This window comes from Nylanderia fulva, unplaced genomic scaffold (genome assembly GCF_048542155.1).
Source record: "Nylanderia fulva isolate GAGA-0341 unplaced genomic scaffold, ASM4854215v1 Scaffold65, whole genome shotgun sequence".
Taxonomy (NCBI): Eukaryota; Metazoa; Arthropoda; class Insecta; order Hymenoptera; family Formicidae; genus Nylanderia; species Nylanderia fulva.
The window spans coordinates 117,735-132,560 of record NW_028190753.1 but is presented as its reverse complement, the minus strand read 5'-3'; the positions used below and the strand labels follow the sequence as shown (position 1 = coordinate 132,560).

Genomic DNA, 14,826 nt, shown 5'->3' with positions numbered 1-14,826 from the left:
TGCAAGAAGAGTAAAACTGATTAGAAAAAAAATAAGAATTGCTGTTTATTCTGATATTCTATTAAGTCAAGCAACAAATGCGTTCGCAAAACTAAATATTTGTTCATATATTGTGTTCCGGATAAATACATATATGATAATTTTTCCACATTTTGTGATTCAAACTATAAATTGTGTGTGTGTGTGTGTGTGTGTGAATCTAACTATAAACACATTATTATTATTAACATTTTATTAATATAAATTTTCTTTAATTAAAAAAATATTTTGTTATTATTATTATTATTATTTATTTTTATAATTCTACAATATAATCTTTTGAATATATATGTGTTTAATATTAATAATTCCCTTGTCTCTCTTTATGTAGTAATAATGTTATAGAATGCACCAAAAAATAACTATAAATTAAGATAATTATAATTTTCTATAATAAATATAATATCGATACTATTTTCTTATATTAGTGTTAGATACTACTCGCGCGCGCGCGCGATTACATATAATTATTTTCTTACACTTATGTAAGCTCTCTAAGCATATTACATGATAGTTATAAATACACGCAGCTTCCTTTCTAATCAGTCAGATAAAAAATATAAAATTATTTACAAAATATATTTATTTAAAAGTATGAAAATAAAAAATATTAATATAAATTTAAAGATATAAGACAGGCAGTAAGAGCCAACTCGCGGATGACAGTGCGTTATCCTAACGAAACTAAATTTTTCGTTAGGATTAAGTATCTGTGCACAAGGCACCAAATTTTACTTGGTCACGGCCAAGATTTAAAAAATATTATTTTTGAAAAAGTTAAATATTGTTGTAAGTTTAAACTTTTTTTTTATAGAATTATAGTATTAATCTAATTACTTAAACATTAGTTTTATTATTGCGTTATTTATATATGTAACATAAGATGTATAAGGTGTAATTCCTTAAAACAATTATTTACAATATATTTTATCAATGAACTTTCACTTTTATGTATGATAAGAAAATAAGAATACTTTTATATACTCCTTAATTTTTATATTTATGATTTTTTATATTTATCTTATTTTATTTCACATTTATACATAAATCCCAAAAACCTAATTTAATTTAATTATAAGCTTTTGATTAGTGTATTTTACAACTCTCTCAAGTTGATTCTAAATCAACTGTAATATAAATGGGAAAATTATCTTTCATACTTGATTGTCATATACGTCACGTATCATTAAACACATAGTATGTTTTACATAAAAGCAAACTCGTTCTTAATATAGCTCATTCCTTATGTAATTAATGTTTGTTGAACATAAAATATACCAGGTGTTTCAGAAATATCGGAACCATGTAATATGTAATATGTATCTTAAAAAATACATCAGATAAAAATTGTATTGCGTATATACATACATACATACATATATGTATGTATATATATATATATATATATATATATAAGACCCAAAATCAAAATAATAAGATCAATAAATAATATTTTTAAACTCTTTTTAATTTTGGGTAGAGTTGCTAAAAAAATTTTATTTGGTTTATATAAATCCATTTCTCGCAATATTCTGCATAAAATGTATAAAAAAAAAATAATTATTTAAAAAAATTATGCAGTTGCATATTGCAAATTAAAAATATTTTTTAATCGCAAGACTATATTTTTCTTTCACAAATTGATTTATCTCATTATTCTGTGCAGAAAATTATTAAGGTAAAATTAACGAAAATAAGTATATTACCAGTATGTTACGATTAAAATATTTCACATTTTTTGTTAAACTGTGTCAAGATAAAGCATCTTGTATAAACAATTCATTTTTCAATTATTTAACTTCTAATAATTTTTTACGCTATATATTACGAGAGATCGATTTATGTAAAATAGTTCATAGTGGTTTCGTTTAAAAAAATACTTAATGAGAGACTTCGAAATCTCGAAAATGTCTTTACCTAATAAGACTACACGTATGTTTACACCAATATGTCCCAAAAGAAAATAAAGCTTGAAGTTTGTAGTTTGAGAAAAGTTTGGTGCCAATTATGTGGAATGATTACTTTTGCAATGACAAATAACAGAGTGAGAAATAACAGGTTTACTTTCCTGAATTACGCGACGTGAATTAGTTTTGCAGGTTCTCATTCTGTCATTTGTCATTGCAAAACTGATCATCTCACGTAATTGTCACTAAAATTTTCTCAAACTACAAACTTCAAGCTTTATTTCGTTTTTCGATTTTTAAACATCTTGATATCATAATTATCAGCTGAGTTATAAATTCTTGAACTTTCATAATTTTTTACTGTGTTAATTTTTTTCAAGTGTACCGCTTTCTTGGTCGAGTATACAGGGTATTTTATTTTAAGTGACATGGTCGATTATCTTGCAAATGATTTTATTGAAAAATGTTTCAGACAAAAGTTGGTTTGATGGAGGACACATGATAGAAATGTGGACTTAACCTTGAGTGACCTTGTCAAAATCAGGTCAAGATAATTAATGTTTTCTTAAATAAAAACCCTTTTTTTTATTACATATTCTTGTAGCCAATGTCTAGATCTTTCCAAAACACTATAATAAAATATATTCTCATTAAGTACTTTTTGAGTTATAAAGGTTTGAAGTTAATAATTTTTTGACATAAAATGTAAAATGCTTTGCACATTATTTAGTTTTCGGTAATCATATTATCTACCTTAATACTTTTATGCATCGAATAATAAGACCAATTAATCAATAAAGAAAACACAGTTGCTTTTATTTAAAAAGGATGTATGTAATTTGCAACATATTTTTTTTTAAGCAATTATGTGTTTTCTTTACGCTAATTGATTAATCTCATTATTCCGTGCATAAAAATATTAAGGTATGATTACCGAAAACTAAATATTTTGCAAGATATTTTATATTTTATGTCAAAAAACTGTTAGCTTCAAATTTTTATAACTCAAAGAGTACTTCATGAAAAAATAATTTATTATAGGGTTTTAAAAAGCTCTTAAGATAACCTACACAAATATGCAATGAAAAATAGAGGTTTCCATTTAAAAACATTTATGACCCTGACCTGATTTTGACAAGGTCACTTAAGGTCTAATCCACATTTCCATCATGTGTCCCCCTTCAAACCATGCAACTTTTGTCTGAAATATTTTTCAATATAATTATATTGATTTGTGAGATAATCGACCATATCACTTAAAATAAAACACCCTGTATATACAGGAATAGGAGGTCCCAGAACTAGTAGTAAACCTGTTAATGTTAGATTCTTGAAATAATTTGGAGATGATTTTTCCTCAACGGAAATGTCGAGACATTAATAATTTTCGAGTTATAAGTAATTGAAAATAAGGGGTTTTTTGCAAACTAAGCCTTGTGGAAAAATAAAATATTAGCAAAATCACATTTTTTTAATTAATTTCATGTAGAGTTTACTTTAATGAAATTTTAATTTGAGGCTTAATTACGAAGATATGGTGACAAAAATTGGAAACATGCAAGAAATGATGACCGCTTTCGATATTTTCGCTAAGAAAAAATAATCTCCAAATGATCCCAGGAATGTATCATTAATAAGTTTACTATTAATTTTGAGACACCCCGTATATATACATATACATATACATATATAAAATTTCAAAATTGTCGTTCCTATCTTTCTCTTCTTCCAATGAGGTTTTCAAAAGTTATTTGTATAATACGTTTGGAAAATTTTGTGATACAAAGAATCATTGTTTTTTTCATGTATTTTTGTCTATTAATTTTTAAAATATACAACTTTTATTTGCATAATTATTGAAAAAAAATTAAAAATTATAATTATATAATTACAGCAGTAATTATAGAAAATATAAATATATATGCTGTTGTTTTATTTGAATAATTTCTTAATCATCGCTCTCAATTCTTTCCTTGCAATTTTTCCTGAACCTGTATAAGGAAATGCATCCAAAAATTTAACTCCAGCACGAAGTTTATATTGATCCATCATATTTTGTGCCACCAAATCTATTAATTCTTGTTCTGTCACCTATACACACACAATTTGATTACATTGTGCAGGTATATAGCACATTTAATATTTTAAAATATTTTGTGTATCGTGTTAAAGGTAGATATTGACAAAAAAGAATTCAGCTTAAATAATCTTGACATATGTTGTCAAAGTTATCTGAGAAACTCTTAGAAGGTTTTACTATTGTTTATTGTTTATTAAAAAGTTATTAACAAAGTACGCAGTAGTTTGATAACAAAAAATTTGATAATGAAAATACTTATTTAGTCAGCTCTTTTAATTTTTAAAGCCACAATCTCCACTTGATTCCTCTCGACCAATAGAGCCAAACGCGATGTTATTGCGACAATTATGAAAGAAAGAACATTTGAAAAGGAATTTAAATCCTGTGGTTGGGATCTCAAAAATTCCCCCTGTTCCTTCTCTTAACATCCCCTGTAAAGAAATAGGCGAGAAAAATATTGGTCCGAAAGTCGGCTGAATCGGGAATTGTCAATAACATCGCGTTTGGCTCTATTGGTCGAGAGGAATCAAGTGGAGATTGTGGCTTTAAAAAAATTTGATATTAAACTTGTTAAATTTGAAATAAATATTTGTTAAATAATAAACAAAATTATACTATAAAAATAAATAAATAAAAATATTTAAAACAATTTTTTTTAATAATCTCCAAAACTTCCCAATTACTAAACTATTATTTTATCATTTTTATCACATTTTTCTAATAAGATTGTACCTTGGCTCCGGGCATTTTAGTGACATAAGCAATAGGATGTTCATCGTCTATTTCATGAGGCACTGATAGTACTGCAACTTCCAATACTGCTGGATGTAATATCAAAACACCTTCGATTTCTGCAGGTGAGATTTGACATCCTCTATACTTTATGAGCTCTTTAATTCTATCGATAATGAAGAGTTCTCCGTCTTCGTCGAAATAACCGATGTCACCCGAATGCAGCCATCCTAGAAAAATTACAATTTATTTTTATATTTATATTAATATAATATAATATATATATATATATATATATATATATTATATATATATATATATATATATAATTTTATTCAATTTAAGAATTTATAATTTTATTTAATTTAAGAAATATTTATAATTTTATTCAATTAAAGAAGTCTTTTTTGACTGGTTTAAAGGCAAATTTTATAAAGAGATAAAATATGACTCAAAAATCCCCGCACTAATCATATAAAAAATCTATCTCGGTCAAATCAATTAGTTTTTTTATATGTTGTAGCTTATGATCTACTGAACAAAATATGTAATGGGCACAAAGAACAATAATGGACAGTTATCGAGTTACAACCAGTCAAACATGAAAAACTTGGGCTGCCGAAAAGTCAAATCTCGGAAAATATTGATTTTGTGGAAAAATGTTTGAAACAAAAATAGTAGGGTTTTACAAAATCTGTTAGCTGCTGACATTATTTTTTAATTTTGAATGACTTTGAATGACGAATGAGCGCTAAAGTTATGTGTAGAGCGTTCTATACAACTAGAGTTATCATCAAGGTCATTCAAAATTCAAAAATAATGTCACTAACTAATAGATTTTGTAAAACGCTGCTATTTTTATTTGAAACATTTTTCCAAAAAATCAATACTTTCGGAGATTTGACTATTCGGCAGCCCGAATTTTTCATGTTTGACTGGTTATAACTCGATAACTGTCCATTATTGAGCTTTGTGCTCATTATATCTTTTGTTCAGTAAGTCATAAGCCACAACATATGAAAAAATCAATTGATTTGATTGGGATAGATTTTCCATATGATTAGTGCGAGGTTCTTTAACTTCAACTAAACAAAATTATTCTACATTATTTTATTCTAGAAATATTTTTTTAATGCGTCACTATCAGCTAACTTTCTAAATGACATGATTTAGCCAGTAAACAAAAATAAGAATTTCTAATTAAGAAATTAGAATCAATTTTCCTTCTATAATATATTATTTTTTCACTTATAATGTATTTTTTTTAATAAACTAAAAGAATAAATTTTTGTAAAAATTAAAAAAATTTCTCTTAGTTTTTTTTCAAAGTATATTATAAATAAAAAAATAATATACTATAAGAAAAATTAATTTTTAGTTTATTTTTTATGTAAAAATAATCTCCTAGTTCATTTAGTTTATCTACATAAATTAATACTTAATAATATATAAAAAAATATTTATTTATTATTAATATTCCAAACATGAAAGAAGTTTCTTTACCTTCTTCGTCAATAGTACTTTTCGTCGCTTCAGGATTTCTGTAATAGCCATTCATTATGGTCACTGTCTTTACCCATAATTCTCCAGGATTATTTGGACCAAGGACATTTCCATTCTCTTGATCCACGACCTTCATTTCCACATTCTCGGCTACTGTCCCGCAAGATCCATCTTTGTGATGTGGAAGCTGCAACGTCGCGATTCCACCGAGTTCTGTCATTCCTAGAAACGCGAAATAAATCCACGATAAATCTTTATTCACTTATTATATATTTATCTTGTCTATTTTATATTGATATAGTATTTATATTTTATTAAATTAGGATATACCTACCGTAACCTTGTAACATCTGAACATGCGGTAGGATACATCTCATTTCTTTCTGTGCTTTTGGCTTGATTATCGCGCCGCCACAAATTATAACTCTCAAAGATGGTAATGAATACTTCTTTACGTAACCCGCTCTGAGAAACCGATTTATCATACTCGTGCTTAAAAAAATCACTGTTACCTGGCAAGATCAAAAAACAAAGATTCATGTTTCTGCATAAAATATGCCAGTCACGTACAAACGTACAACGTATGTATGCAATTTACTTAATAAATTCATATTATTATAGTAGCAAGAAAACAATGTCTTTGATATTTTCCAAACATGCGTGTATATATAACTCAAAGCTGTTTAAATTATTATTATTGTAAAGTTTTAGCATTTAAGTATCATGATGCTAGGCATTTTTATTGACGAACGCAAATCTTCGGATAAATAATAAATTACTTTTAATAGCAAATTAATAGCATTTTTCTAAGAATAAGTTTATACAAAGATAAATTTCCAGTTTTATATATATGCTTAATTGTATCATTTAATTTAAATAAGAAAAACATTAATAGTATGTTAATGTGATGTACTGTAAAAATTGATCATTATTTATAAAAAAATTTAGCAAAAAATCCAGTTATTTTAATATATTTTAAAAATAATAAAAATTAAATATAAATTAATTAACAACAAATATATTAAATATATTAAAATAACTGGATTTTTTGCTAGAATTTTTTGCCCTTGTGTGCAATTTTAATGGAAAAAGTCTCGTAGATAAAATGAACGAGCTGTGATAAAGATAAGATAAATGAACTTTATAAAAAATTAATGACTTTTTTTTAACTTAGAATGACAAGTTCTCTATTTACATCATTATTTATAAAATATCTCTAGTAAAAATCTAATATATTATTAAAATCTAATATATTATTAAAAATTATTATTTCTTAAATTATTTTAAAGTTATTATATTATTATATTATACAATTATTACTAATGTTTTTAATTTTAAATCAAAAGGACAGAAATTTAAAATTATTTGTTTATATAATTTTAATAAAGAGTTTTAAAAATAAGATAAATTTTGCCCGAATGTGTCCTTTTTTAGCTTATGATTCTTACATTGTATTTCTCGATCAGTATACACGTCATCTCTTCATCGAATTCCGGATAAAGGATCACTTTGGCGCCCTGCACGATCGATTTTAGGTTCATTAATATTCCGCTGATCCAATAGAGTGACGAGAACCAAATTGACACCGCATTGGTCATATCCAGATTATTATCCTCACTAATACGTAAGAGACAGTAATTGGACATTTCGACGCCTTTCGGCATCCCTGTAGTGCCTGATGAGTGCATAATGCACACTGTTTTCTTGATGTCGTTGAGTTCGACGAACCGGAAATTTGCCACTTCCGCGTCGCTGTACATGCTCAAAATGTCGGAAAACGAGATGGCGTCAGGATGATCACCGAAAACTACAATCTTGGGATTACAGTTGCTCTCTTTCATCGCGCTAAAGATAACGTTCGCGGATTTCTCGCTGCAGAAAATTACTTTCGGAGTAGTCAGTTGCATGACATGTAATGCGGTTTCTAACGACAAATAGCACATTAATTAATTAAAGCTACATAAAACAAATCACTAAAATGACATAAATATTACCTTAAATTCATTAATATTTATTATATAAAATATAGAAAAATATCATTGCATAAATAATAAAAAATTAATTGTATTTTAATGCATTAAATGTGTGTATGTGTACATGTGCTGTCATTGCAATTATATTGAAATTACATTGAAATTATCTTATTAAATAATTAAAGCTATACATCACTAAATCACTGACAATGAGTAACATACATGCTACGTTAGATATCGTTACATAAATAATACAAAAATATCATTACATATGTAAATAATAAAAAATTAAACAAATTATATTGTATGTGCGTGTGTATGTGTGTGTACTGCTACTGAAATTACATTGAAATTCTCTAAACATTAATCAAATGGAATGTAATAGTCTATCAATCACACACTAGTTTAAAAAAATATTTTTAATTGTTTATTAATTACACTAGTTTATAAAGAATATTTTTTTATTATTCTAAATCAGACAAGGTGTTTCTTATAGATTTTTGAATACTAAAATAATGCCGCAAATCAATTTTCACCAGCATGTCAGGTTTTCAAAATAATTGAGGTTTACGCAAAAAATTATTTTTTTGTCATGGCAACAATATAAAAAATTAAAACTGGAAACTATTTCTCATATAAAGATGTTTTTAAAGAAAAAAGGTTTTCTATAAAAAAATTATTTTTTATTAAATTAATTTTATCATTTTTTCCTCTTTAAGTCGTACAATTTTTGTCTAAAACATTTTTTCGAAAATATATTTGTTTCAAAAAATTCACGGTAAGCAATTAAAATAAGACATTATATATATAAATATACATTTAGTGGATTCTATTACTATAAGTTACACTGTATATATGTATCGTTAATCGTAAACTACAAATAATGAATTTAATTACATGATGATATGGTTGATAAAATTATTACCATTTTTAATTACATGACTTCATTACCATAGGCAAAAATTTGTTATCTCAGCAAAACTTTGTATTTAAATTTAAATTAAATAAGAAAACAGCAAAATAAACAAAGAATGCATTTTATAGAGAACTGAAGAATACGTTCATAACATCTAATTAAAATTTTCAGATAACATTAACTTTTTTCACAAAAAAACTCAAATATCGCAAAAAAGCAATTTTCTGTATATTAAACCTCAATTATTTCAGAAACCTAACGTGTTTGTCAAAATATGCTTAGAGCTTCATTTTTCAGCATCCAAAATCTATAAAAAACACCTTATTGTTTAAAATATTTGTTGGCAGTGAACTTTTATCGCGAAAAAAGACTTACGTAAGTCCATACTCTCGTTCCATGGATTAATAATCGCATTAATGTAAATTACCGCCAAGCAAGGTACAATTGAATTCAGATGATTACTGGTGCATAAACTGACAACATCATCGGACTTAATTCCTTGTTTTTGCAACCACAGCGCGCATCTCACGACTTTGTCTTGCAACTCCGCATAAGTGACCACATTTTCTGTGAGTGCATCCAACTACAATATTGTTGCTATTATACTTCGAATGTTTATTAAATTTCTATTGCAAATTTTGTAAATATAATAAAATGCCTATACATTGACTATATTAAATTAACTATTTTAAATATATAAGGCTTTAGACATCTGAAATATTTTGTGTAGGTTCTTATGAGTATTTATATTTATTGTAAAATCCATTATTTGTACAAACAATTACTTGTATAATAATTGTTTATACATATATATATGTTTATATATATATGTATATGCATATATTTTATGTTTTATTGTTTATGGGAAGCTAAAAATATAAAAATATCATAATATTTAATTTGTACTTAGTTTTCATAATTTTATCCAAATGTATTCTAATTTTTTAAGCTTAATTTCCTTTTTAAAATCACATCTATAATATAATATCGTTGAAAATCTAATGCTAAAAGGTAGTAATCTTAAAATACATGTATATTGCTTTTTTTAAATATAGTTATACAATATTTCATTCTTTGACAGATTGAGAACGCAATATTAGCAGTTTTATTATACATTTATTCAAGACTAAACAAAAACTTGTGCAATTAAATAATCATGTTAGAATTATTGTAAGAACTTTGATACGATATCCACATTTATGTAATTTTTTACAAGTTTTTTACTTTTTATATAATTATTATAATAGAACATATAGGTATTAAAAAATTGTTTTTCTCTGCATTTTATATCAATATTATACGTAAAGACTGACTTACATGTGCAATTTTATCTCCATGACTTTTAATCTTAGTCCATATCATTTCTCCAAGGCTCTTATAACTAGCAGTATAAGACGTTACTTTTCCTTTGTAAACATTATTTTCTACAGTAAAATTCTAAAAATAATAGATATATATTACTTTAAATAATTATAATACCTTTGAAAATTTTTCTAGCAAACTTGCGTTTTCAATATTTAATCTGCATATCTTTAATGCTACATTGATCGATTCTTATTTAGATATATTATATAAAAATATTATAATAATACAAATTATACCTATATATAAAATATTGATATAGGATGATTGACATAGGATGTATAAAAGTTTCAAGACGGTAAAATATCTCGAAAAATGTAACTTTTAATAAAAAATGTTTTAGACAAAAAAGTTGCAGAATTTAAAAAGATCTTTATTTGCCTTAGCTTAATCTTGGATGACATTACTTTGAATTTATTAAACAAAACCTTTTATATTTTATATCACATTTCTATAGCCCTCTTGAAACCTTTCCAAAATACTATATTCTTTTCCACTTTGGATTAATCGTTTCAAAATTATTGAACTTTTTATAATAAGATGTTGGCGACTTTAGTTTTATCCAAAGTGAACTAAGTTTTATACATCCTTTGTCTGTGTGCGTATGTATATGCGCGACTATTTTTATATTTACCTTTGAATTATCCACAACCATTTTGCTATATATCCAAGTAATTAAATCCTATATACAAAATGCTGAATCAGTAAGTAAACATTGCAATAATATCACAAACAATTACATATTCAATAAACTGTTTTGTCGAATCAGTTGATTAGATTAAATATGTATACCACAATTAAGTATGTAATCATAAAAAAAAAACGACCAATACTGGACAAAGGTAATTTCTTTATTGAAATGCAATTAACATGACGTTTCGACCTGTGGTTTAGGTCATTTTCAAATGCAGACGTCTCGAGACGTGTGTTTAGACACAATGTTTTAATTTGAAATATTTTTATATTTTTATATTTTTATATTTGTGACATGTTATAAGTTTTTTCATCACTGTACTTGGTATGTCATCTCAATTATTACTGCATTTGAAAATGACCTAAACCACAGGTCGAAACGTCATGTTAATTGGATTTCAATAAAGAAATTATCTTTATCCAGTATTGGTCGTTTTTTATGATTATGTAATCATTTAAAAAAAAAAATCTTTTCATTGCCGGAAAATCCTTTTATCTTATATGCATGGACATATGTACATACATATTTAAAAAATGATTGAAACTTGTCTTAATTGATTTAGTATAATGTATCAATCCGCCAGTATAAATATAAACCACAATTAAGTACATGTACTTGTACTTAAAATTTGGTAGATTTTTTCACACGCGTCGTAGATCCGCAAAGTAAAAAGAAAATTTCTAATTTCGTCCAGTTTGTAGTTTTCTACATGTAAAAATTACCAAACTTACGGAAACTTAAAAAAAAGTAGCTTTCAAAAATAGGGATTTCAAGCTTTAAAACCCTTTTTTAAATTTAAATTTGGTTTATTTTTAATGAAGTTACAGCTAAATTTTGCCAATTTTTTAGAAAAAGTGATCCTCTAATTGTTGTGAGGAGTTTATTTTATATATTATAGATTTGCACGCGCACATGTAGAAAAGTATATTGCATAAAGAAATATGACTTTTGACGTATATATATGTATATTGATAAAAATATTGATATTTTATATGTGCGATCATTTTAAGTATAAAGCTTTTATTCTGTGTTTACATTTATCGGCACATTTAAAAGCGCAAAAAAATCTTATAGCCATTTGTCGATTTTTTTGTCAAATTCAGGGTACTCAAAAGTAAAAAAAACATGAAGAATTAATTTTGTTATACTATGCAATTGTTTTTTAGGTCGAAATAAGGATAAAAAAGTCGGTAATTTTTACGTTATTTTCATAATAACAATAATACAACTAAAGTCAGATTCTTCATTCTATAATAATAAATCATTCGAAGTGAAAATAAAATACATCCTTTATTTCACTTTATATATTTACTATTACTACTTTATACATTTATTTATATTGTGCTTTTAGAAAAATAAATTTCAGAATTGACTAAATATCATTAATATTATTGTATATAATATTTTCATTATTTACTTACATGCAGGAATGGGATTTACAATAATTTTATTAATAAAATCAATTTTGCAAAGCATCAGGTACAATGCACTGCTATTACGTAAAAAAAATGTATGTACAAATATACATACACCCTTGATCACATTTATTGAGAATGGCATAAATATGTGTAGTTCAAAATTTTTTTACAAAGTCGTATATTTATGCTAAAAATGATGATTTGTCTCTTAATGTGCCATTAAATGTGCGTTTAAAATACCGTCATATTTTTCATGTCATCTAATAATAAAGCACATTTAGATGCATATTTAACGAAAAAAGTAAGCTCAAAATATGGGTATTAGCCTTTATTTGTTGAAAGTAATTTAAAATTTTTAAATATAAAAAAAATATTTTAAATTCCATAATAATTAATTTCAATTTTGCCAAAAAAGCAATGCCAATTTTATAGCATCAACAAATACTTTTATTCAATTGTTCTGCTTTAGTTAGTAACAAATTATAAATCTGTCTTTTAAAAAGATATTTATATTTTTATAACTTTAATTAACTTTAATTATTATATCATTTAATTATAATTATTAAATCATTTAATCATAAAAATCACATAAAATTGCGATTTAATCATTTTACGAATAAACTAGATTTACTTTAATAACAAATAATTGATCAGTAGACTCGGAAAGAGATTTTTACACTACCTCACAAAATCTCGCACCTTTTCCAATAAACATAAAACATATAAACGAACAACAATCTACATCCGATCGCAGACAAATGTAAACTGTCATAACTTTTACTTGCATCAAATGTATGTACAGTTTGCAGGTTACATGCGATTTCCCTCTCTCAGATTCATTTCGTGTGTTTGTGTGATTTGTATAGTACAGCTCATACATTTAATTGTTCTATTGTATCTAATATATGTAATGTAATCGTCGCAATAACTATCATCAAAGCGGTCAACATGGGTGATGACCTGACATTATTATTACGCTAGCCTGAAGTCATTTTGTGCAATTGCTAAAGTTGAAAATACATATGATATACAGGGTGTCTGACATAAAATGTCACACCGAAAATATACAGGTTGATGTTGTTATTTGGAGACAATTTTTCTTCAGTAAAAATCTTGAGACGTCAATCATTTTCAAGTTATAAGCGATTAAAAATAAAGGGTTTTTCGCAAACTCAGGCTTGTAGAAATAAAGTATTAACAAAATCACATTATCCAATTAATTTCAAGTAGAGTTTACTTTAATAAAATTTTAATATAAGGTTTAGTTATAAAGATACATGATGGCAAAAATTAGAAACATGCAAAAAATGATGACCTTTGACATTTTTGTTGAGGAAAAATCGTTTTCAAATGACAAGATCTACTTGTATATTATCGGTGTGACACTTTATATCAGACACCCTGTATATAGACGCATATATTAACTTATTTATCTTTACTACTACTTCAAAATCATATTTACTTTTCATTTCAAAATTACAATTTAATTATATACTATATCTTTTTATATATATATATATATATATATATATATATATATATATATATTAATATTTTCTTCTTTAATCTTTGAAACACAATACGCTTGCAAATTTAGATTTATCTACATATACTATGTGTTAAGTTTATTCTTTTATGTTTATAATAAAGCAATACGAGTTTAATAAATAAAAATAATATTATTTAACAATATTATTAAGAGGTTTTTATTCAAATTTAATTTTATTGGATACTATTAAAGATATAAAAAATGCTTTATATATAAGAGCAAAAATATTTTGAGTAAAGAGAAAACTTACAATAATATTGCAATAATATTGCAAGTTTTCTTTTTATATGACGTTTTCTAAATCGGCCAACAGAGCCAAAGCACGAAAAATTAATTATTCGGAACTGTATCTCTTGGTTTGAGAGATTACAAAGTTCTATATATAAATTAATCTCGAAACTTACATATGGAGAAATAGGCGCGAAAAATATAGGTCCGAAAAGTCGCTGAAGCGGGAATCGAACCCGCGTCTTTCACTTTCCGGGCGACTGCTTTTACCAAAAAATACTAAGCTATTCAAACCCTTTTAAAAGCGACTTTCGGATCTATATTTTTCTCTCGCATTTATTTCCTTAAGGGGGGAACAGGGGATGTATAAAATTAAATCTCTTGTAGAGATTATTCCAATTTTAAATCTTGGCCGTGTCCAAGTA

At 25.6% G+C, this 14,826-nt stretch overlaps 1 protein-coding gene across 2 annotated transcripts; it reads right to left on the bottom strand.

Annotated features, from left to right (window-relative positions):
• Window positions 1–3,764: 3,764 nt before the first annotated feature.
• On the bottom strand, window positions 3,765–13,389 carry LOC114942386 (uncharacterized). Of its 2 annotated transcripts, none has more exons than XM_085488194.1 (9): window positions 13,307–13,389; window positions 11,147–11,194; window positions 10,468–10,587; window positions 9,526–9,733; window positions 7,710–8,185; window positions 6,596–6,773; window positions 6,262–6,483; window positions 4,759–4,988; window positions 3,765–4,037 (listed from the first exon to the last, which is right to left on the bottom strand). In XM_085488194.1, the coding sequence occupies exons 1-9, from the start codon at window positions 13,337–13,339 to the stop codon at window positions 3,879–3,881; spliced, it is 1,674 nt and encodes a 557-aa protein (XP_085344320.1). In that variant the 5' UTR covers window positions 13,340–13,389; the 3' UTR covers window positions 3,765–3,878. The 2 variants fall into 2 exon arrangements, with proteins under 2 accessions (XP_085344320.1, XP_085344321.1); XM_085488195.1 differs by lacking the exon at window positions 3,765–4,037 and adding an exon at window positions 4,195–4,457.
• Window positions 13,390–14,826: the final 1,437 nt, after the last annotated feature.

Bases quoted from the DNA above. Each gene is read 5' to 3' on its own strand.
- LOC114942386 (XM_085488194.1), bottom strand. From the start codon at position 13,339: ATGTTTATTGGAAAAGGTGCGAGATTTTGTGAG. The intron at 8,186-9,525 runs GTAAGTCTTTTT...ATTTGTCGTTAG, and splicing joins GAACGAGAGTATGGACTTAC to AAACCGCATTACATGTCATG. The intron at 6,484-6,595 runs GTAGGTATATCC...TCGCGTTTCTAG, and splicing joins TCAGATGTTACAAGGTTACG to GAATGACAGAACTCGGTGGA.